At 32.7% G+C, this 25,297-nt stretch overlaps 3 protein-coding genes across 6 annotated transcripts; 2 read left to right on the top strand and 1 right to left on the bottom strand.

Annotated features, from left to right (window-relative positions):
- Positions 1-3,930: 3,930 nt before the first annotated feature.
- On the top strand, positions 3,931-12,601 carry pcm (pacman). 2 transcript variants are annotated; one of them, XM_069046631.1, is made up of 20 exons: positions 3,936-4,244; positions 4,292-4,897; positions 4,950-5,123; positions 5,173-5,293; positions 5,348-5,508; positions 7,465-7,551; positions 7,602-7,717; positions 7,769-8,590; positions 8,649-8,780; positions 8,830-9,106; positions 9,161-9,591; positions 9,762-9,951; positions 10,047-10,353; positions 10,406-10,722; positions 10,775-10,855; positions 10,906-11,121; positions 11,287-11,490; positions 11,546-11,656; positions 11,714-12,004; positions 12,062-12,601. In XM_069046631.1, the coding sequence occupies exons 1-20, from the start codon at positions 4,170-4,172 to the stop codon at positions 12,137-12,139; spliced, it is 4,797 nt and encodes a 1,598-aa protein (XP_068902732.1). In that variant the 5' UTR covers positions 3,936-4,169; the 3' UTR covers positions 12,140-12,601. The 2 variants fall into 2 exon arrangements, 1 of the variants encoding a protein (XP_068902732.1); XR_011159525.1 differs by lacking the exons at positions 11,287-11,490; positions 11,546-11,656; positions 11,714-12,004; positions 12,062-12,601 and having other exon boundaries at positions 3,931-4,244; positions 10,759-10,855; positions 10,906-11,047.
- A 1,407-nt stretch (positions 12,602-14,008) lies between these two features.
- RabGGTa (Rab geranylgeranyltransferase subunit alpha) lies at positions 14,009-15,573 on the top strand. Of its 3 annotated transcripts, none has more exons than XM_069046633.1 (6): positions 14,009-14,162; positions 14,250-14,362; positions 14,414-14,649; positions 14,696-14,901; positions 14,960-15,289; positions 15,348-15,573. In XM_069046633.1, the coding sequence occupies exons 2-6, from the start codon at positions 14,360-14,362 to the stop codon at positions 15,518-15,520; spliced, it is 948 nt and encodes a 315-aa protein (XP_068902734.1). In that variant the 5' UTR covers positions 14,009-14,162; positions 14,250-14,359; the 3' UTR covers positions 15,521-15,573. The 3 variants fall into 3 exon arrangements, with proteins under 3 accessions (XP_068902734.1, XP_068902735.1, XP_068902736.1); XM_069046634.1 differs by having other exon boundaries at positions 14,014-14,162; positions 14,245-14,362; XM_069046635.1 differs by having other exon boundaries at positions 14,017-14,162; positions 14,288-14,362.
- An 846-nt stretch (positions 15,574-16,419) lies between these two features.
- Oseg5 (intraflagellar transport protein Oseg5) lies at positions 16,420-19,757 on the bottom strand. The gene is made up of 11 exons (XM_069046632.1): positions 19,532-19,757; positions 19,027-19,477; positions 18,740-18,967; positions 18,314-18,687; positions 18,098-18,261; positions 17,847-18,044; positions 17,531-17,792; positions 17,270-17,453; positions 17,054-17,193; positions 16,648-16,771; positions 16,420-16,600 (listed from the first exon to the last, which is right to left on the bottom strand). The coding sequence occupies exons 1-11, from the start codon at positions 19,624-19,626 to the stop codon at positions 16,544-16,546; spliced, it is 2,277 nt and encodes a 758-aa protein (XP_068902733.1). The 5' UTR covers positions 19,627-19,757; the 3' UTR covers positions 16,420-16,543.
- Positions 19,758-25,297: the final 5,540 nt, after the last annotated feature.

The raw sequence follows: 25,297 nt of genomic DNA, 5'->3' as shown, positions 1-25,297 counted from the left end.
ATTTTTGCAACTTGAGTAAACTATATTTATACTACGAATGCGGTAGGTTACATTTTACAGCGCGAGGGTTTTAGATTGAAACACATCCGCGCAGCGGGAGTGTTTTGACAAAAACCGAGCGATGTAAAATGTCTACCGCATTAGTAATGTATTGATATTTTTGGCCGTCGGCCCATTCATTACTCGTTTTCTCAAATTTGAAATTTGATAAAAAAAATTAAAACAAGGATGCAAATTCTAAAAAATAACCTAAAAAACTCGTTTTACAAGGGCATTGGCGCACTCGTCCCCTGGGACTCGTGCGCCAAATCAACCCTTATAAAACTCGTTCTTTAATATACTATTTCGTGTTCGTTTCCTGAGATATATAACCGGGAAAGTGGTATATAACTAAATATATAAAATTTCTCGGTTATATACCTAACTTGAGATCTGTGAAAGATAACCCCAAAATTTACAATAAATTAATGTTTTTTAAGACTTCGCCCAAAATGAACACGAAAAATGTTATTCAATATTCGTGCGCTGTCAGTTTTCAGGTATTCGGCCTGTTTTGCAGCACTTGGCTGACGCCTCATGCTTCAAATTTCGGCCTCATACCTAAGGTTCTCCATAATAAATAAAGGAACGACAACGGTTGCGACTAATATTTCTATCTCACTTAATGTTAAGTTAATCTGTTTGACACGTAAAATTTCAAGTCACAAAAATCCCTAAAAATAGTGTACTTCTGTCTTTGTCACACTCACGGCATTTATCGATACTTAATGTCCTCTCTTTTATTTTGAAGACTCAAAAATGAACAAAGAGTTATCATCGAGAACTTTACTCATACCTGAAGGTGATCTGACAGCGCTTCTCACATGAAAATAACTATTTCAAATTCGCAGAATTACATGTTGCTTGCTTGAGCTCGTTTATTATAACTTCAATCTAATGATACAATTTCTGCAATAATTTCAAATACACAATAAATTTGATTTTTTTGGTCAAATGAATATTAGCTGGTGTACATCTGGTTGCCTAAATTTTATTTATTATGTTAATTGTTTGTTTTTTTTACAAATCTCTACAATAAAAGCTTTCTTCTAGAATGGATATAATGAGTAACGATGAGTGAGAGATCAGAAAACAACAAATATAGAACTTATTTTACTGAAAAATTTACCAAATGATAAAGTTTAAAGAACCAACAAATATTCATAACATTTTGTTACATTCTTTGGTTTAATTCAAACTCAAATTCCGCAATATCTTTTGAGAAGTATATTTTCAAATGCTTCAATGAAAAATCAAAATTAATACTTAAATTGCTTTAAATATTAAAAAATAAACTTGAACTTCATGAGCAATATTTTTAAAAGTGAATTAAAATGAAAAGATTTTACTTTTTAAAGTGCACCCTTATCCTTGTCAGAGACAAACAACTCAAACGAAACTTTTAAACAAAATTCTTTTAGCATTTGTTTAAATTACTTTTGAACTGTGGTTTTATTAGAGTTTGTTGCAAAGATAAGGAAAGGAGGAGAAAATTTATTTTATTTGCATAACTATGAAATTAAACTAAACACGCCAAAAATTTACTAATTTCCATAAAATTTGTGAAATAAAAAGATATTAACTGCAATACTCAATGCACCAATAAAAAAATATAGATTTATTGTTCGCAAATCCCCTGCTATAGACGGAAATTTCGTCAAAATCTAATAGGATGAGCAAGTTTTCTAACTAATGTTGGTGCAGAAAAAATTATCCTCTACGAAATTTATATATCAAAGTGTAGCACATTACCTTTAGATTAACAATCCAGCGTCGCAGACACAAAATCTTATTAAAATTTCCCAAAATTGGCACGTTTCCTAAGAGAGATAAGTGAGATGATGTTAAGTCAACTGTGAGCGAGAAACTACTAACCACCTGCACACAATATAATCATCGCATACGTTTTTTTGTTGTACTTATTGACGTAATTAATAAATAATACACTGACACTTTTTCTAGATTTTCTTTTTCTCCTACCTGACTCGTTTATCTTAAATTGAAAAAGTATATATATTTTAGGTAGGTACGTTGCTTTAATGTTTTTGTTCAATGTTCTTTAAATTGTGTAAATTATATATTCAACATTTTTGAATACTTTCCCCATTATTTATTCAAATCAAGTATTTGGCGACAAATTCGGTAAAATTCTTACTTGCTCAAAATATCAAATTCTTGTTCTCATAATTTGGTCCAATTTGACAATTCCTTTTCTCTCTCAGCATAACTTAAATTAAAACGTTGCTAAGTCTGTTTTTTTTTAAATGTTGTCAGTTTAAATAAATCAATTTTGCAATCACAGATTTTCATGCCTCGATTTTCTAATCGTACTATCCAAAAATAATCAAGCATACAGCGTGGGACCAGTTTTGAGGAATATTGACCACATATACAGAGGCTTTTTTTAAGACTTGCCATAGGGTTTTACGTGCTAATTTTTCAACCCCCTGTTAACTTTTATTTTTGTGAAAATTACAAAGCCTAGCGCGGTTTTTAGTTTAAACAATAATATTATCTAGTAATTTACTTCATTTTGTGATACCTAAATGATTGTAATAGACAATTTACAAACAAAATGTTATTTGCAAAAAATAGTTTGAACATTACTTTAATAACGATAGATTCATTATTTATGTTATAACAAAGTTCTTTACTTCAATAAAAATTAAATGAAATGTTCAAAATAGCCTTCATAGGCAGCTAAGCAGTTACACAATCAATTACATATCAAAATTACAAATTTCAGGTGAAATTTTAGCCTACTTATAATTTAAAATTGAAGCAAACGGAATTCAAAAAACGTCTTTTTGCTAGCTTATTCCTTGCTTCTGGTTATTAAATTGAAATTGTTTCAATACATTATCATATCCCAAAACTTTACTACAAAACTGGGTTGAATATTTTCATGAGGACAAAAGTTAACAGGGGGTTGAAAAATTAGCACGTAAAACCCTAAAGGCCAGTTTAAAAAAAAAACTCAATGTATAGTTTATTTTATTATGTAAATACCTACTCGTATATACCATGAGTTTTTTATTTTACTGAACATAGGATTCATAGATCTGTAAGTTTGGTTGCCTGTTTCAAATGAATTGACTTGACCATTTTAGAACTGAACATAAGAATTTTTACATTGTATGTTCAGCGAAATAAAAAAGGCAGTGTATGTAAACACATCTAAAATATTTACCAATTAATCGCACCGATTATACAGACTGATTCACATAACTTTTCGACCCTAAAGAAATTTAAATACAGCCAGTAATACGTTTTTCATTCATAACTTGATCCAAAAACATGAATTATGAAATTATAAAAAATTTAAAATGGTAGATCCTTTCATTATTGGAGCAATTATTTCAGAATTATACAAAAAGGAACTGTCAAGTTGTCAAGTTGTCAATAATGCCAGGAGTGTCCAGATTTCGTAGTAAATAAAGGTTGATACCTTTATCAGTTAGCAATGAATAACGTACGAGTATTACTGGCTGCATTTCACTTTTGTTAGGGTCGGAAAGTTATGTGAATCAGTCTATATATATTTAATATTCGTATTTCCGTTTTCCATTTTCGCCATCAAATATGAAAATACCTATAACAATTGCAAATGGCTAATTTCTCGCTAATTGATGTTTTTTCGTTTCATAATCAATTTCCGGCGGCATATTTAGTTGACTTTTAAATCCCTACTTAATCTCTCAATCCATAGTAACCAACCTTAGGCATTAAATATTACTTTTGAAAATTCTACTTATTTACGCACAACATGAAAAACGTTATTTCGCTAAAAGTTCGAATTCTCTTAGATTAGTGAAAAAGATTTGCCCTACTTTTTTCTGTCCGCGACTGTACGTTTTGCGACTTGTAGTGGAAATTTTAGATGCGGACTAACGACTCAGAGTTGGTAACACTGGACCGCCATTTTCCTCTCAATGTTTTCCTTACATAAGTAATCAAATGTTTTACGTGTGTATGATAGTGTTATTTCCACATTGTCAGTTATCAGTCTGTTTGCATATATGACATCACCTTTTTTTATCCGAGATCTGTTTTTCTAAATATATTTTTAAGTGTTACTGTCGAACTATATTTTATCTACAGGCAGGAACAGCAGGACAAACAAGTCAATCATGGGCGTCCCAAAATTTTTTAGGTATATAAGTGAACGGTATCCTTGTTTGAGTGAGTTTGTTAAGGAGTATCAGGTAAATATGAAAACAATGGTACACAGTTGTGTAGTGGTTATTTATAGATACCAGTTTTTGATAACCTGTACTTGGACATGAATGGAATTATCCATATGTGCTCACATCCAGATGACAACAATCCTCACTTTCGAATTACAGAAGAGAAAATTTTTGCTGACATATTTCACTACATAGAGGTTTTATTTCGCATGATTAAGCCACAGAAAGTTTTTTTTATGGCTGTTGATGGAGTTGCACCAAGGGCTAAAATGAATCAGCAAAGAGGACGCCGATTTAGGTCAGCTAAAGATGCAGAAAAATTACAGATGGAAGCCATGAGAAAAGGCGAAAAGTTGCCAGAAGGTGAACGTTTTGATTCAAACTGTATAACACCTGGCACAGAATTTATGGCTAGACTTCATGACCAACTGAAATATTTTGTTGTGCATAAAATTTCTACAGACAAAATGTGGAAGAAATGTAAAATAATTTTATCAGGTCATGAAACACCTGGTGAAGGAGAACATAAGATTATGGATTATATTAGGTATATTCGATCACAGCCAGGTTATGATCCAAACACTAGACATTGTCTTTATGGACTGGATGCTGATCTCATTATGTTAGGATTATGTACTCATGACCCTCACTTTTCTTTGCTAAGAGAAGAAGTAATTATATAATTTATGTGGTAGTATTAAATTAAAATTTCATTAATTTTAGGTTAAATTTGGTAAAAAATCAAAACGTAGTAATGTACCTGAAGAAATTCGATTTTATTTATTACACTTATCTTTGATGCGCGAATATTTAGAATTAGAATTTGCACCTCTCAAGGAGAAATTAAAAGAATCAGATAAAGTATCATTTGATATTGAAAAAATAATTGATGATTGGGTATGATTATGCAGTGTAGTAATTATTGAATATGACAATTTTCTTTTAGATTCTTATGGGTTTTCTTGTGGGTAATGACTTTATTCCTAATTTACCTAATTTGCATATAGCAAATGGGGCATTACCTGTTTTATATGAGGCTTACATGGAAGTTTTACCAACATTGGATGGTATACTGTTATACTTATATCAAGAGATCACACTTTATAATGATTTATCTGTAGGTTATGTTAATGAAGCAGGAACTTTAAACTTGGAGAGATTTGAAAAATTTATGAAAAAGCTTGCAGATATTGATATGAAGAATTTTGTGGAAACTCAAGATGATCTTTTATATATGAAAATGAAAACAGGAAGGAAGCAAGTGGCACATACTCCAGTCCAGGTAAGATTTTTGTTTCTTTAATTAGGAAAATGTTTTTTATCAAAATCATATTTTCAAAATACTGAATAGAACAATTGAAAAAATATAATTTAGTGGCTAAAACAAGTATTATTTTGTTTTGTTGAACACGCAAATCGATGCTAGAGCCATCTCTCGATTTTTTGTTCAATTAATAATTTAAAAAAAACACTAAAACGACGTGTGTACCTACTACGAGATTTTTTTAAATTATCGTAATAAAAAAAAAAGTTTCGTAATAAAAAATACTATGTGTAATTCGTGCGGGTGTCTATTGCCCACTCGAGCAACAACACTTCGTTCGTGCGCTCAACTTCTGCTCTCCTGGGGAATAGACAACTTCCCGCACTTATTGCAAAATATATTACTATTATTAAATTATGACAGGTTTGGATTGGCCCCAGTTAACTTTCATTTGAAGTTATAAAATAGGAGTAAAGCTGAACAAAAAATGCTTTGTGTGAAAAAATTCTAGGAAAAGTACAAAATATTGCAGGCAGTCCATTTTTTGTTTATTTGATTTTATTTGATAATAATTATCGATGGTGTTCAATCCCGGATATTTCCTAGGCTGATTCGATAACAAATTTTCTTGATCGCGCGATGTAGTTACCATTATATTAAATATCTTTGGAATTATGTAATGAGATTTTGTAAAGAAAATATCCTATTTGACTTTTTTTATTGTGATCTACAAGTCTCAAAAAAAATTAGTCTGATGAATTATAGGATTGAAAACAGATTTCAAAATGTAAACAACTACCTAACTGTTAAAATGAGAAAGAGAATAAATCAATGCAAATTAAATATTTCAGACGGAAGCTATTTTGCTTCAGGAACAAAATGACTATATCGTCGACTAACATTAAGAAGTGACAATAGTCGTTATGTGTTGTCACTTTTTAACGGACGATATTTTTGTTTTTCGTTTTATCGTACTCGATCACAATGCGTTATTTTCTTCAAGTATTTTCAAACTTAATACAATACAGTAAAAGAGAATTCATATATAAACCATTCACGATTACTTCAAATTCGGACTATCTATGAAAATCTGACATTTTAGTTGGCAGTATTGTGATTTGTCTTGATAAATCTATTTAAGGTTATAATTCAACCGAACACTGCTCCCAAGTAGTTACATTTTTTAAATAATTGAACGCATTAGGAACAATAATCGTAAAATTGTAATTGATATGAAACATACATATTTGTAGGGCAGTTCGGGGTAAATTCTTATTAACTAAATTAATGACGGAATTGACAACAATGCGAATATTTAAAAACGAAACGTCATAGGACAGGACCTGACGCCAATCTAACAAAAAAATATCGCGGCCTCCTGCGTGTTTAAAATAATCGTGAACGGCATGTACCGGGATATTTTTTTAACATTGAACATAGGCCATACTTATTCCCTATGTTCAGTTTTAAAAAACACAGGTCAATGCATGTATGTAATCACGTAACCAAGGTAACGAAAATAACTACTTGACAGTTTAACAAAATGGTCAAATTGTTTGAAGAATAAATACACATAATGCAGTTATTCCATGCCAATCAGAGCATTAGAAATGTGCGTGACATTTCCAATGCAACACATGTTAGACCAATTCCATCAATCGGAACAATTTGTAACATTATTTCAAAATCTCTGGTGTTCGGTATAGTTGGTTGCATAGCAACTCACAATGCATTGATATGTGTTTTTTAAAATTGAACATAGGGAATAAGTATGGACTATGTTCAGAGTTAAAAAAATGTCCCGGTATGTATATATCTTTGTGAACAGCACAAGCCTTTCTAAACCTAGAGAAATCTAATAATTTCAGAGGTTTTCAAATTTCAGTAGAAATGTCAAAGGATCATTAGCATTAATATGTATTTTGTTTAGTTAACGATTAATGATTTGATCTTCATTGAAATTATTTTTTTAAGTCCAAGATAATCCAAAATGAAAATGAAGAAACAACTCGTTGCCAAGATCCTGCTTTGGCTGAGCTGATTCAGTTGACTGACGAATTGGTATGTTTACATATATCGTGTAGGCAATTTATTATTTATAGTTATACTAGGATGTATCTTCTGAAGGAGAATCAGACAAAAAGAGCACTTCCAGTGAAGATGAAGCATTTAAAACGTTTAAAGATGAATATTACAGAAATAAATTGGAATACCAAAAAGTTACACCGTAATAATATTAATTTTGTAATAAAAAAAATTTGACGGAATGTAATTTCAGAGAAGTTATGCGGGAACAAGCGGAAGGTTACGTTCGTGCAATTCAGTGGAATTTAAATTATTATTATAACGGAGTGTGCTCTTGGTCATGGTTTTACCCACATCATTATTCACCTTATATTTCTGACATTAAAGGTTTTTCGGATTTGAAGATTGAATTTGAACTTGGAAAGCCATTTAAACCATACGAACAATTACTAGCTGTTCTTCCAACCGCCAGTAAAATTTTTTTGCCAAAATGCTACCACGATTTGATGACTGATGATAATTCACTGATAAAGGCGTACTACCCAGAAGAATTTCAGACAGATTTAAATGGAAAACGCCAGGAATGGGAAGCTGTTGTTTTAGTGCCTTTTATTGATGAAAACGTTCTTCTAGAAGCTATGCAACCTTGCAATGAACTGTTAACACTAGAAGAAATAAAACGAAATACCCACGGACCAATGTTGGTCTACGAATATGTTGAAGACGATTTAGGAGTTTATAACGCTCCAGATTATTTTCCCAATATTGTCAGAAATCAGGCGCGTTGTACTTCAATTAATGTCGAGGACCTTAGAGTTCCTAAGGAAAAATTAGTAAAAGGAGCTTATCCTGGAGCACGCTTTGATGTATTTTATCCCGGTTTTCCAACTCTAAAACATCTGAAATATGAAAGTAAACTAAAAAAATCAAGAGTTAAAGTATTTGAAACACCTAGCAGGAATGAAAACCTGATACTGAAAATTTTGCCAAACGAATTATACTTTGGCGACTCTATTCCGCTTGATTTATTAGGAAAAACTATATGGGTGGCATGGCCTCATTTGGTTGAGGCTAAGTAAGTCAAATTTACTTTGCAAGTAATTACACGTGTACATTTTCATAATACCTTTCAGAGTTGTTGCGATTTCTAATAAAAAAGAGAAATATATTAATTCTAATGATGAAATTAAAAAATTTTATAAAGAAGAGAGGACCGGAAATTTAGCTTCATTATTTGATAGTGAATTAGAAGGTATAACACGACAGTAAGTTTTTATTTTACTTTGTTTTGCATATTTCACATGATTATTATAGTTACAGAGAGCGTCTAGGTATAGATTTTGGTCAAACTGAAATTTTAGTACACGTACAAACTATGATAGGTCGGAAATATGTTTTTACATCAAATAGAAGAATAACATTGGAAAAACAGTTTTCATCGATAATATCAAATTATCCTTTGCAGAGTATTGTTCATGATATAGCCGTGTACGATGAATGTCATTCAGCATACGCAGATGTTTCCGACGTATTTCCAATGGGTAGCTTATGCTTTTCACTTACAAATCCTTATTATGGATCGCAAGGAACTGTAATATGCATATTTTTACGTTTATTAAAATTTTCTTCATAATGTGACTTTAAGATTATGGACAGCAAAGAATCACTGAAGAATAATCAGTTAAAAGTGTCGTTAGTTGTTGTTGACGAACCTGACTTTTCTGCAGCTCAAAAAATTGACGAAAAATTAAAAAATAGTTACCTGAATCTAACAAACTGTGCAAGTCAGTTAACTTTATCAAATTATGTATTTTCAAGAATAACTGGATCTCTATTTATTTCAACGAGGTCGTCAGAAGGTTTACCGAAAACAGTGAACATTGGTTTGGATTTAAAATTTAACAAGAAAAATCAGGAAACACCTGGTTACACGAAAAAAATTGACAATACGTGGTTTTACACTAAAAAAGCTGTAGCTCTCGTTAGAGAATATATTGAGAAGTTTCCGGAAGTGTTTATCTATTTGTCTACTTCTAACGCGGATGATATTATTGCCGACGAATTATTTGGAACCCAGTAAGTGTAACTCTACTTAATGTCGCTATCTAAAAATGACGTACTATCAAAAAGAGCATGTTTTTAGTCAGTCAGTCTTGTTGAAGTTAGTTTTTGATTGAAAAGATGCATTCTCAAATTTTTATTGTTTAAGTTGAAATGGGTAATTATAAAATTGAAAATATTTTTAGGTCGGAAGAAAAAGTCAAAAGCATTCAAACTTGGTTAAAGACATTACCCATACATAATATTGAAAGGAGAGTTTGTGGCAGCATGCTTTTAGAACCAGAAGTTATTGCGGAAATTGAAAAAACATTAGATCAAATGCAAGAATCACCTAAAAATATTACCATGAATATTAAGCCGCATTTATTGTTTAAGGTAAGAGTATTAATGAACCGGGTTTTTTTTCTCTTCTCGTTAACAGTAACTATGCTTTCTGGTGCAATACAAAAATTTATATATGTATACTGTAGCCTGAAATCCAAATGGACAACTTACCTCCGGATTTTTTGGCCAAAACCAAAGTGTTTGATCGCATTGTTAATGTGAGAGAAGGATTTACGGTACCGTTAGGACTGAAGGGGACAGTTATTGCAGTCCATAAATCATCCAATCTTCTTAAAGACGACGATGAAATGTTTGATATTGTTTTTGATAAAATATTTACTGGGGGCATGGCATTGAATTGTTCTGAGCACAGAGGTTATCGTTTACCAAAGACATCTTTTATAAATTTAACTTTCGGGAAGAGACAGATGGAACAAAAAACGGGGGTGCCAGGTATTTCATCTTTGGTTATGATTTCTTGTTTTTCTATTTTATTTTTCCGTAGGGGCGTTACTAGCACTGGCTAGAGAAAGGCGCCATGCAAACAATTTTAATGTCAGTTCTAATAATAATGGAAACGTTAACACAAGACAACAAAATTCCGCTTTCGCATCGTTTAATAAAGTACAAGCAAACTTAAATGTGTCATCTCATAACAAAAATATTTATGCACATACTGGAAATCAGTATCCGGTGAGAACACAACCCAATATGAATTCAACTCATTATGATCAAAATAAATCGAAAAATTCATTCTACTACTTAACCGATTTTACGAATACATTTGAGCCGAAATTCAGCAAAGAGAATGTGGGAATGCGAGTAAGTCACACTAGAGGTTGTTATAACTTGTTAAAGATAAAACATTTTGTAGAAAAACTCGGAAGTTAATGTACAGAGTAAGCAGACAACAAAGGGATTGTCTAATGCCGCCCAAAAGCCGTCACATTCAAAAGTGAGTGATTTTTTTTCAAGAAATCTTGTACGATAACAATATTATTTTAGGCAAAAACAGAAGTCGACACAGATTTCTTAAAACGAATATTAAACATTGAAAATAACGTAGGCACTTCTACGAAATGTAAGCCAAATGTACCTCCACCAAAGGAAGTGATTCGAATCTTCAAAGGTGTTCCTAACAATCAAGAACAAATCCCGGTACCACCCAATGAAGTGGTGCGAAATTGTGCAGTTGCTTATGATAAAAACCAACAAACTCCCGTAAGTGTTTGGGAATGTAGTGTATGTAGTGCAAATAGTTTGGGAAATGTTGTTGGAAGAGAAATGTATTTTTCTAGAAAAAAAAAAACGTTTCTTAACTGTTTTTAGTTATCATATTATTTTGAATATGTAAATTATTTTGAGTTAATTTGAAATTGTGTTTAGAGTACCAGTGCCACTGCTCGATTATTGAGTTACTATCAGTCAAACTTACTGGGTTGTCCGAGATATACATATCTGGATGGTGGTACTGAAGTTTCCGCACAAGTCGTCTTGCCCAACGGTGAAATTATTACTGGAAGACCCGCAAAATCTCGAGAAGAAGCCAGTGAAAATGTGGCTTTAGATGCCTTTAATATGCTCAAAAATGTGAGTTGTTTCTTTGAATATATTATGTTTAAGTGTATAATTAATGTTTAAATAGTTCACACAAAGACTTCCATCGGAGTTTCCCGTACCGCCAACTAAGTGGATGCAAGAACGACACTTACAAAATAAAATGCAATCTAATGTTTATGTAAATACATCGTATCAGGTTAGTATGTTCTGAAATATGTAAAATTGTCACACCAGCATCCATTAATTTTATTAGATGAAACATCCTGGCCACAGTCAACGTCCGAGGATAACCGTTAATTTAATGGAATATAATAGAAAACATTCAGGGCCTAATTTCAGTAAAAATAATGAAGTTCAGCAAATCTCAAAAGACAGTACAAGTGCGAATTCACATAATTTTGTGCCTCTTCAAGCGTTAAAGAAGAAACAAGGGCATGTGAATAGGACAGTAAGTAACAGCAAGAATCAGAGTGATAAATCTGTTTGTTCAAAGCAGGAAAACGGAAATCTAACGAAGACAACACGGGGAGAAGGCATGTCTAAGGTATAGTTCAATCCATTTATGTATTAAACCGGATTAAGTCATTTAACGTGTTCACAGGCTCAAGGAGTTGACACAAAAGAAAGAAAAGCAGGACGTCATAGGAGAACCAGAATTGCTGCGAACTTTAATAAGTAGATTTTTTTAAAACGATATTTCGGTACTGCCGTAAGTTTTAAAATATTTTTATATTTGAAATAATTTGAACAACATTTTCATATTTAAGACTAGTTGTTCTGTAGTTTGGGAGTGGTAATTTAAGACTGGTAAAGAAGGTACAGTAATTCGTGTGACGTGCGTATTGTGAATATGTGATTCATTTTTTAACGGAACATGGCTTGATGGCCTGTTGACAGTTTTTTTTTATACTGTACACAAGCAAGGAAGACGTTGAATTGAAATTACTTTAACTTTGTTTATTGGTCATTAAAGTGTAAACTGTTACACCTCCCACAGTTATAAATTCACTAGTCTAAAACAATGAAATTATGTCCACGTTATTTTGGTTTGTTGCCTCTGTTTTAATATTAAGTATTGTAAAATAACTGTGATATAGTACAGTTAATTTACTGTCTGTCAAAGAAAGATTTTTCTACTGAACATGAGTATTATTTAAATCCAATGAAACTTTTTTCTTAGCCTTTGTTTTCCCTGTTTTTATATAGGTAGTGAAGAAAATATTGAAACACTCCTGGTAAGGTTAATGTGTAGAACGATCATAAAAGGAAAGAAAGAATCTATTTATCCACTTTGCGATTTCCGTTCCGATTCGTTTTGACATTGTGCAATCACGAATTCGCGAACGAAACAGAAACAATTTTACTGTAACGCATAATGTGTAATATTCACTTTTTCATTTTTCAATATATTTGCTGTTGAGGACAAATACATAGTACATACGGTTGGCTTCAAAAAAAACGGGAACTGTCAGAAAAAGTTCCGTCAGATTTTATTAAATTTTTATAGTTTGAAACGGCTTTTTAGAATTTAGGTTAAAAAACTGCACTTATGTGTCAGAAATACAGGAAATACTACTGTCAAACAGACACAAATTGACATAAATTGACAAATTAAATTTCCAATTCACATTAGGTCAAATTTCAGTTCCCGTTTTTTTTTGAAGCCAAGTGTACATACATTATATTGTACAACTACCTAGTTATGAAAGTCATACTTTTTTCATGAACTTGCAGTTTGAATCAAGCAAATGAGTGAAAAAAAGAGACTTTCATAACGTATTGTACACGACATTTTTTTTGCATATTGTTATGCAAAATAGAAAAAACAGAAATCCATGACAATGAATTAAATAATAGTAGTTTATTTAACGAGTTCTTGTGTAAATTGGACTTTTTTGACATGAGTGGGCTAGTTTAAAACGCGAGTAAAACGAGCGTTTTAAAGGCCCACGAGTGCCAAAAAAATGCCCAATTTACACAAGAACGAGTTGAATACAACGTTTTTTTGTTCGACGAGCCCCTTAAAGACTCCAAATCGCTTAAAATCTATAAAATTAGCTTGACGTTTCATTTTGACAAATTGTGACATTTATCAAAATCCGCTCACACAGGAAAAAGTTCTCAAATTCTGACAGTGTCGAACAAACAAAAATAATCCAAAAAATACCTACTACTTTCATTACGATTTTTCGTTAAAAAAAAGTCAACTTTCATAATCAATATGCAAAAAAAAATATTCTTTATATGCAACGCGCAAATGCATGTTGTTATAACACGGTTTATTACCAATTTTTTTTTTGTAAAATCTATTGTACTTTTTTCCTAATGACTCTTTGAACCGAGATTGGACTTTTAAGAGTAATATAATTGATAAACATTATTAGATCGGACCATAGTGTTTTCACTGAATTTACAATTTTGCAATTCTCTGGCGTATTTTGCCATACAGGCGAGAGCCGCTGGATTTTTTTCTGCTTTCACCCAAAACCTAACATTGTGGTTGTAGTTTTGTTTTGTCTTTATCTCACGCGCTTTGCAAATTTGTCATTGTTGGTTGGTCATAAATAAATAATGTTTTAAGTACGAGTTTTTAAACGAATAATTTTTGAAATAATCAATTTGAGAGCGAACCTACGCAAAATGATCTCAAGTAATATAGTATTCTAAAATTGGCCGAAAATTTAGAAAAACAGGAATTAGAGGTAAATGAAAAAATGTTTTTCTTTGCATGTGACGCGTGTTTGAAATTTGCACAAATCATTAACAATATAATAATATTTTGAGGTTAGGAGCGATCGAAAATTGCCTTAATTTGACATTTTGACAGTTAAGCGGTGCCGTGGTTCAGCCTTCAGGCAACATAAATATAAAATACAAATTATATTTTTCCTTTAATAAAATGGTAAGCTTTTTCCGTTAATATTTCATTTGATAATGTATTGCATTTTTGTAGCACGGTAGGATCAAAGTACGAACTAGTGAAGAGCAAAAGTTACAGAAACATAAAGAGCAACAAAAAAAGTTAGCTGCTTATCGTATGGGAATGAAACAGATACTTTCAACTAGAAACAAAGACACGTATGACCAGTCCTCGTTAGTTTTAAGTGCTCAACTACTTGTAGTTAATCCTGATATATACACACTTTGGAACTACCGTAAAGAAGTTACATTGATGGAAATAAAAGAAAGGTAACTTAAATATAATACAAACACAGGATGCTCATTTTTCTTTTAGCCAAAATAATGAAATTGATGATGAAGAAAAACTGATAAATTTTTGCGAAAATGAGTTGAGATTGACAGAACAGTGCCTTCTTTCTAATCCAAAATCATATGGTTCTTGGCATCATCGCTATTGGATTTTAAACCATCACCCTAAACCTAACTGGCAGCATGAATTTGATCTGTGTAATAAATATTTAGCTGTGGATGATAGAAACTGTGGGTATTACAGTTATAATAAATTGCAAATGTATTGATATATTGTTGATATTTATAGTTCACTGTTGGGACTTTAGACGTTCTCTGGTCAATAAAATTGGTATAAGTTTGGCAAATGAAATAGCATTTTCAACAGAGCGCATTAATATCAATTTTTCAAATTATTCTTCTTGGCATTATAGGAGTACTTTGCAAATTTTAACAAACCAAGAAAATGTGGCTAATGAATTGAAGTTGGTACAAAATGCCATATTTACAGATCCAATTGATACAAGTGCATGGTTTTATTTAAGATGGGTTTTGAGCAATGAAAATGTTAACAAAGACCAAAAACAAGAGTTATTGGATGCTTTGGAACAATTGGAAGAATTAGAACCTGACTGTAAATGTAATAAATATCTATATATTTTGCTGCTAAATAGTAATTATATATTTTTTTTATATAGGGCTTATAATGGCCAAGTGTTGGCTGACAGGAAGTTTAACATTGAGTGATCAATGTTCCCCTGATAAATATGGGCAGTATTATAAGCAGTTAATTAAATTGGATCCATTAAGAAAAGGCCATTATGAGGATTGTTTAGCACTTCTGAGCTGTGAGAAGATTGAATTGAATTGAAATGTTTTTTTTTTGCTGTAAGGTTTAATAAACTAATTTAAAATGTAAAAGAATATGTTCCTATTATGAGCAAAAGGTTTGATGAGCTGTAATGTTGTAATTGTTGCATCTTTAATATTCGCCAAATAGTACCCACTATGTGAAATGTACCGCAAGTCTTCTAGAACTGCCACCTACCTTATTGGTCCTCGACGCTGCTCGAAATATCTTCCTCCATATTTGCAACACGACGAGGACGTTCTCCACCACGATCTCGGGGTATTCGACGATTAGGACACTGTTTTTGATAAATGTGTCGGGCTTGGACCGCGTTTTGACCGGCTTGTCCATATTCGAATACAATATCGGTAAATTATTGCTCCCGTAAATTAACGCAAATCACCGACACCGGCAAGACAACGACTGAACGATGGCATTATCGAATCGCTTTTTTCAGTTGCAGTTAAGAAAAAACAATGGAAATCGGTTAGGAACCGAACAACTTTTTACTTCTCACTGCTTAGGTAATTCATTATTTTATACAGTGGATTTTTTCTAAATGAAATGAAAAATGTATTTTAATAAATACAGAGATGGTACATAAACGGCTTGTGAAATGAAAGGGGGGTAAAATGACAAAATAATTTTGAGAATTTGCAAAAATGTTACTTAATTAAGTAATGTTATATTTCACGAGTTCTGTTACCAGTTAAAATTATTGGACCTATTTCTGATATACCTGTACCTGTATATATCTGTATTTTTGTACCAAGAATTTTATCTCCTCTCATTTTATGTCTTACATTTCTATTAGTGGCAACATAAGGATTAGGAGAACCGGGTGTGCTGTTGTCCCATCTTGTTTTCTCAACATACTTGAACCAGAACGTCATGTCAAACAAAAATATGTTTAATTTTAAGGTTACCCAATGTTCGTTTATTGTAAATATATTTATACATTTTTAATATACTCAATCAGGCTATAAACGAGGTGTAATTATTGCAGAAATATCAGGATTAAAAATACATCTTCACCTGTTATGTTTATTTTTGCATTTCTATTTCAATTTTTTGTTGTATTTTGGCTTCGTCAAGCTGCATCTGAAATTATAGAATAAAACAGTGGATTTAATTAGCGAAAAACTTACATTTTCTTTCATAATTAAGAATTTACTGTTGTTTTCTGGTTTGCCTAAGGTGTCCAAATACTGTTGTCGCATGTACAAGACTGTATCGACGTGTGTCTTGTGTTTTGTAGCCAACTCTAAAGCTCTAAAAATGTTTTGTATGAGGACTATAATAACATCTAACATGCCGGATAAAATAAATGAAATTGCACGTTTCACTTTTTTCGAATAACATATTTTAATTCGTTGGGAAGTGATAAAAGATATTTGCATTTCATAGTGGAACACAAACACAAGTTTTACCTAGCTACTTGTAAAATTTCGTCAAAAAGGGAACCTTTTAACACTTGTGCTCTTAGTTTTTGGTACGGCACATTAAGATATCGGATTCTAATATCATCTTATAGCGCAAAGAATAAATTCTTACCGAGACCAATTGTGCATTTGTATATTGTTATAAATTGCTTGAAAAACCATTCCATTGTGTAGCAGAATTGATTCGGCTTCTTGCAATGCTCCTCCGAGGAGTGCTATAGCAGCTTTTTGTTTTGGTTTAGAAGATAACGTCTAAAATGGAAATTATTATTGAATGTGGATCAGTCGTAATTATTTTTTTTAAATCGTTTGATCGATGAATATTTACTTTTACATATTGAATGTAAAATACTTTTTCGTAGTGGTTAATATTGGCAAAAGCTTCTTCCGCTATGTCAATAACATCGGCACTAGATTGAATTGTTAATACAGCCAGACATGCCCACAAAGTGTGTTCTTTAGTTGACCTGCATAAATTTAAGGCGTCTGTCCATTTGTTATCTTGAATGTATCTAAAAGAGAGTTTACTCGACTCGTATGAAAAGAATACCTAATTTCTGTATCAACAAAAAAGAAACTATCGACTAACTTGTGCAATATCGAAGGGAATGGAGATATTGGGATATTGATTAAAGAGCCATCCGCACGTCGAATTGAAACAGAATTACCAACAAAATCACTAATTCTTGGATTACGTCCGAGTTCAGGAGAACCATATTGCATCGAACACAGCTTAAGCAGGCCCGTATTAAAAGCTGCAGTAGGACAATACCAAACTACTAGTTGAGTATCTTGAATAGTAGCGATAATATTACTTTCCGTATTCCATTGAAACGACTCAGTTTTTCTACCTAAAATTTTGTCACATTAGTAAAACAACAGTCAAAGTGTGATGCTTTGCTCACCAAGTTTACGAAATATTTTGTTATTACTTCTCACTGAAACTATGTACAAGTCTCTAGCTTTATCCATCATCGCCAAATTTCTTGAACGTGTGGGCCCCCACTGATCCAGAGCAATTTGAATGATCGGCATCGAGTGTTGAATAGTGGTTATGGATTCCGTAGTGGACCTGGTGTTATTCAAATCGATAACGTGCAAAACTGAAACGAATCAACTTAATCGTTTTGGTTTTACCTAATGATCATAAAAATACTTTTAGGATCCGTTGAATCTCTAACTATTAAAGTGTCAGGAGAGAGACTAATCTGCGACGCTCTTAGAGAATCCAGTCTCATGTTGGGCCATCTGGGAGAAGCTACAAGTCTGCCTTGATAATTATAAATTCCTACGGTACTTTTCTCCACTAACAGCATGTGTCTGAAATAATGTAAATTAATTTTGAATTTGTGGTTAAACGTACGATATTAACTTTTCCGACAGTAACAGCAAGATTACAGAACCATCTTTTAAATCGAAAATTCCTGGCGTATTCCAGTTGTTCGTGTTGTAAATATAACACTGGGTAGGAGTTGTTACCACTAAGTGTAAATATTTCATGGCTAATTGTATTACTCTCTCGGCCAATTCGAGATGTTCAAATGTGTCATCAGTGACATTCCTGACCGTGATCGTTTTTCGTTCGGTGACTGTAGCAGTAAAATTCATGTAGTGAACATGTCTTTCTACAATGTGGGCGAAGAAGACGTGACCATTTGCACATGCTCCAGCTAGTTGTGTACCGTCGCCTGACCATGCTATTTTATAGATACAACCAGTATTGGGTTTTTCGAGACATCTTGACCACTGAAAGTTCAATGATAAAAATTTGATTTACGATAAATTTACGTTTACCGACCCCAGAGTAGTCACAAAGTCGTAGTGTGTTGTAAGAGCCTACTGCGAAAAGATCTCCATTTGGTGCCCATGCTATAGATGTAATGTGATTATCGTGCAAGCCACTTGAAAATAATTGCCGCCCTTGGCTATCCCACACTCTGTACCGACAGTCTTCACCACCGGAGACTATCAATTCAGAGGCAGGGCTCCATGTTAGGCACAGAACTAACTCTTCGTGAGCCTTCCACTAAAATAATACCACAGAAATATATGGTCTCATTAAACTGATAAGAATTTGAGCGTTACTCTTAAAGGTTTGGTATTAGGAGCTAGTTGTTTTATTACAATGAGTTTGCCTTGTGTATAAGCAATGCTTTGACTGTCGGGGGACCAACAGGCACCGTAAACTGAATTATCACTTGATACTACAATAGATCTCAACATTCCACTGCGAGACCAGATCTTGATGCAACCATCTTCTCCTGCCGTTAAAAGGCCCGCACCATCATTGCCCCATTGACCCACTAAAATAGCGCCTTTATGAGCGTCGACGCTTCTCTCTATTCTACCCGAGCGATTCATTATATGAAATTTTCCATCAGCTGACGTTATTAATATTAAATCGCCGTGCTTTCCCAACGTGCCACTGCTTCTGGGCAAAAATTGCATGTCGATTGGGAACAAGTCTTTATTTAACTGCGTTATTTTTCTAGACTGATTGTTGGATACAGACCATGATAATATTTGGTTATCATCACTGGATATAAAAAATGATAATGATTCTTGTCATATTTTAAATAGCTGTTCTCACCCTGCAGAGTAAACTTCTTCGGTGCTGCTCCAACCAACACATGTTACTGGAGCACTATGTGACGGACTTTTAGCAAGCGATATTTTAAATTTCATTTTGTCTAGTTTTTGAAATGTTGGTAATGAATAAACGCCGAAACTATGTTTACTTTTACCCTGTGAACGTAAAGTATTTCATTTGCTTCGGGGTGTTTGTAACATTGTTGTTATAGCAACCGTTCAGCTGTATATCCTCTTCGTTATGTCGTCACTAACGATTGAACACTTATCAAGTCGCTAGTCTTTTCGATTAGTTTTAATGATTTTTAAGTTAATCTCACTTACAATTACCTAGATGTTTTGTTTTTATTTAACTTGAAATTAAGAATTAAATACGGAAACGGATGTTTATATTTTTTTAATCAACTATATGCCTAATATGGCGCCTATACGAAAATCAGAGCAGACGTTGCAAATTATCGGTCATGTCGTAGCGGAATTCTATGCAAATAAGCGTTCAATGCATGGGCGTAGACAATTTGTGGTCTCAAACGCTACTTTATAATAAATCATACCTCATGAATTTTAAACGTTGGAATTATAGTTGTGCATTTTATGATAATGGAGAAAATTAATAAAATAAACAAGAGCAACATTTTACATTCGTAACAATGAGCAATTTACCTGCCTTACTGTCAAACGCAACGCCACTGGTAGCAGATTTTTCGGTGACATGTCAAAGAGACGTCAGTTTTAAAGCAACGTCGTTGATGTTAACCTTGAGAAAAGTTTAAGCAATAAGCTAAGACGTTTCGATAAAACAAAAGATGAGATAAACACTCCTGATTTGTTTTCTTGTTGATCACTCTGTATGTACCTAGTCAGATTGTACTAATAAGAAGAAATTAAAGAATAATGTAGAAAAACAACAACAACGAATTTTAAAATTCATATTATACAATATTGTGTATTTCTCTTCTCTATTCCAGTTTTCCAATTTAGTTTACTGTAGACATAAGATTTTAAAACCGCTGAAGAGCAGTTAATAAAGTTTTCACTTATTTTTACTAGAGTCGAGACCATGCGAGCGACAATTTAACTTCTGGCATTCATCTAACATGTACTCTCATTAAATTTAAACAGGCATAAATAGAAAGTTTCATTCACCCAAAGTTTCAGGGTATTTTTAACGAATTGTATGTAGTTAGTACATGTACTACATATTTATTTTTTGTCTTGTTATTTTTTTACATCAATTACAGTCTTTTTATACTTTTGGGATTTACATAATTAGCATAGCGTACCAAATCAATTGGCCAGCAATGGTACTTAGGTACATAAAATATGTATCTGATGGTTCAACTTGGATTAATTAAACCTTAATTAATTTTAATTATTTTCATCTTGATGAATGATGAAAAATAATAGTACCTACGACAGTTTTTGATACAACGTTTACGATTAATTTTAGATAAGACATGTATTGTTAGGATATGTGTTTTGAGTCCACATTTGTGGTCACCTATACGTTAACAGTTACTTTTCTATGTAGCTATTTTTTTATTGAAGTACATAATAATATAGGTAACTAATTTTAACAAACATAATGTTTGTGATTTTTGGTTGGATTCTTAGCAAGTCATCTAACAGAAAACAAACGCCAACTTTGTAATGCACTTTAAACGGCAATTTTTTGTGAATCCTTGTTAATTTGCACTTAGACAAATTGTCCTGGAATTGAATGTTTTTGTTCTTGGAGGACATGTAATATAATACTGGTTGAAAATCGCGCCCATTTCTGTCACTCGTGTATAGTGCTCCTACACAAGTAACAATGGTCGACAATTCATTAGATTTTGCGAACAATAGGGGAGAGGGTGCTTTTCTCATACTCGAGAACACCCCTAACAGGACAGGATAAAGTGCATAAAAACCCCGCTGCGTCAATTTAATAATGTTTCCGCTCACACGAGCATTACCCCAGCCCACTGTGTTTGTTCGGATTAAATTTTTAGTTCTTTACCGGAAGGAAAATCGTCACTTGCCAAATGCCTAACGGTTCTTCGATCAAGGGGAGTCCCCTCACTGAAGTGAAGTAATTTCTAGCGAGTTTTGGGAAACGTGACAAGAAAAATTTCTCCAGGATTGCTTGCCCATCCTGCAGAAAATTTGTTTAAGTAGTAGAAAATATCCACATTATAAATGTTGTCCTAGTATGATGGAAAAAATTACATTTTAAGGTTGAGAAAAGAACAGCAAATCAAGTACAACTTTTACTTGTATGATCGTGATGAGTTTGATATTCATTTTTATACGATTATACCTCTTTAACGTACATTTTCGAGAAATATAGTGATTGCCACATTTCAGATTCAATATGGTTTAACACTTGAGTGTGGTAAAAATGAAATATTAGCCTAACATTTTCAGTTGTCAATATTGAATGCAATTTAGAACTGACATCCCTCCCTAGTCTAATACTGACGGACGTCTGGATTTAACGAGGGTGGGCACTGTACAGGACACATTACATTTACTGAAATATCTCCAGCGGTCCCTAAGAAATTAAGTCCACTAACATTTTACATGAATACCTTTATTTCATTTATTGTTGAATTAATATTGAATAACATCGTTTAATAATAATTGTAATGATATGCTTATTTGTCGTGAAAGATCAACAATCAAATGAATGATATGTGTTTGCCACTATAATGAAAATTAATTTAAAAACAGATCTAGGCTGCTATAAACAAATTTTAATTTATTATTAATTTCTGCTGGTATTGCTGAAATATTTACAATTTTAAAAACAAGTGTGCAGATTATCTATTCCTAGTTCCTGCCGATATGCAAATTGCTTGCTTCTGCGTTATGAATGCTTTGTTTGCTGAGCAGTGACTCCAATTAAGCTCTGGAGATCCTGAAAACGTTCATAATAAAGCTTGAACTGTTTGCAAGCTGCAGTCGCAAGCTACATTGGATAGAGAACATGCTTCAGTAAGACATTTGTATAAGCTATGTAAATGCATACATCGTTTACGCTGAGAATGAATTTAAAAAAACTTATGCAGCTTGTACTACATAATAATTTCCAATTATTATAGCTAGAACAGCAGATTTTTTAATAAATATCTTTTTGCAAGCTTGATGGTGAATTTTATCGTAAATTTTAAATTGTAGGTGAGGGTTAATTAATTAAAATACAATCAATTGGTAAAGGTCATGTGACCAGTTTTGTTAAAAATCTTAAGATGTTTTAATAAAATAATATGTATAAACTCCTGTTCAAAATTATCGTAAAAGACTCACGTGAAATTTGCTTGGTGATTTTTTTTGCATTTATAAATGAGCCGTCAGTGACGTTTGCTTTTCATTTAAATGGATAAAAACAAGATCGGAGCTCTTAAAAAATACCCATGTAAAAAATTGTTCATCATCTCAAGAAACACAAAGCCATATGAGTGAAAAATTAGACAAATCTGCAATCTCACATCAGAACTGACAGAGAGGTGGTAGACATTTTGTGAATACGCATCAGACACATCCATTCTCTTTGCTTTGATCAAGAAAACATTGACTTGGTCACGCCGAAATTTCTATGAGGGATTCGCTGCGTTTCGTATGACCAAAAAACCTTTAGGAAATGAAACTGTAATACAAGGTGATTGACCAGTAATAATAAGCCCGATGGAATTGAAAATGCAAGCCACAATACATTTGGAACGTAAAGCTGGATTTGGACGCGGTAAATATCCAGCTTTATATTGCGGGTTGCATTTTCAATTCCCTGGGGCTCATTATTACTCTTGAATCACCTTGTATATCAAATATGTATATATTTATACATATGTTTAAGGGGTGAAGATTAATGGAACTTCCTTCAAATAAATATTTTAAAATTAATAAATCTACTTCAGACTCTTGTTGCCCAATCTCTACAAACGCAGTCAATCCAATTACTAAACAATCCATTAAGGCGGAAAGAGCATTATCCTGTTTGGAGAGGGAAATATTTGGCGGTCAGGCCGAGGACTTTAGTCCGTCTGTAGATAGTACGACCACGCGGCTGCTTTAATCCTGCTTAACACTTTCGTGGGGCTGCCGGCGGGCCACATCTGCGCCCCCGTCTTATTTATACGACCGTCACCACAAAACCACCCTTTGGACTGTTGTTTGGATAACGCCACGGTTACGTTCGTTCTGTATTTGAGTTTTAGTTTAATTCGATGTTGATCAAAATGTAGATACCGCTTGCCAAATGTGCTGATCAAGTTTCAACATTTTTTCAAAACTATATTTAACAACGTAGCATTCCAAATATAACAACAAAATACTTAAAAATCATATAAAAGTCGTGTCATCTTTGTACTGTCTATTTTTCTTCAGTTAATTATCAGTCAGTTTTATATTAGACCAATATTAATTAATCGAAAATTTTAGAAAAACGAAAAATTAAATTTTCTGATGAATTTCTGATTTAAGAACTTGTGACCGCTCTTTTCGAACAGTCTCTATGTACTTACGAGTAATATAATCTGTCAAAAAGATAATTGAATAACAAACTTTTACTATTTGAACTTTGTTATTTTAGAGATAATGTTTATGGATTAGCACAATCAAGATAAAACTCCGAGCAAAAGTTGGATTTAGTTGACTAACTCCGAAGACATGACAGTAAATAAATTTACTAAATATCTTCTTCAAAAACGAAGAGTTTGTCATATGATTAAATAACCTACGAATTGCTAGAGGTCATCCGCTTAATATGCGTCAAAACGATATAAAAATCAACGGATGTGCTATCGAGCGTAGAATATATGCCGAAGATCCTTGTAAAAATTTTGGTTTACCGACTATAGGACGTTTACATAAGTACATCGAACCCAATGGACTGGGAACAAGATGTGATAGTGGCGTTGAAGAAGGTGGCGAAATCAGCTTTCGCTATGACGCAATGATTTGCAAGTTAGTATGCTTTGGAAAACATCGTCAAGAAACCATAGATAAGGCTGTAAAAGTCCTTGATTGTTTTATTATAAGGGGTGTTACGCATAATATGTATCTTCCTCGAGACATTTTGACACAAGAACATTTCATAAACAAATTACTTACCAGAAGTTTGTCTAGATGGGTTTAAAGGTCACTAAATGACGTTAGAAGAAAAAAAGGAATTTACTCTTGCGTGGGTTAATTTAGCTTAAACAAAAAACAAATATTCTGTTCGCATTAGTCAGTTGGATGAATTACTTGAAATAAAATAGATTTAAGTGTGCATTTTGAAAAATGTTAATGCTGCAGCTTAGTAAGTAACTGCTGTAATATCATCTCATTATGCTAACTTCCTTGAAAGCAGAGATATAGAGAAATAATTACTCCTATCAGATTACTAATAAAGTAATAGGGTTGTTCTGCTAATGTTTGTGAGTTTCGCTTCCTCCCTTTTATTACCAGTATAACTACATATATTCCTATTGTGCATAATATTTCAGTACTTGCGACGTTGATGTGTATTGGGCTTTCGAATAAGACAAAATTTATTGACGTAATACATAACAGTCAAAAATTAATGTCGCAGATTTTCGAAATACTTTTGTACACTCAATGTATACATATTACATTACATGTTAAATATTAAAAATGAATGTACCAACCAAACAAATATTATCTTTCCCTTGCAGTCTTTCTGAGAATGTTTTACAGAGATAAGCAGAAGCAAGATCCCTTCAAAAGGCCTTTAGTGATTGACAACAGGCATGCTATCTTACTAAACACCGTTAGGGAGCAA

Source organism: Tenebrio molitor, chromosome 5, assembly GCF_963966145.1.
Source record: "Tenebrio molitor chromosome 5, icTenMoli1.1, whole genome shotgun sequence".
In the NCBI taxonomy this organism is placed as follows: Eukaryota; Metazoa; Arthropoda; class Insecta; order Coleoptera; family Tenebrionidae; genus Tenebrio; species Tenebrio molitor.
The sequence above is the reverse complement of the archived record's forward strand: the minus strand, read 5'-3'. Positions and strand labels throughout refer to the sequence as shown.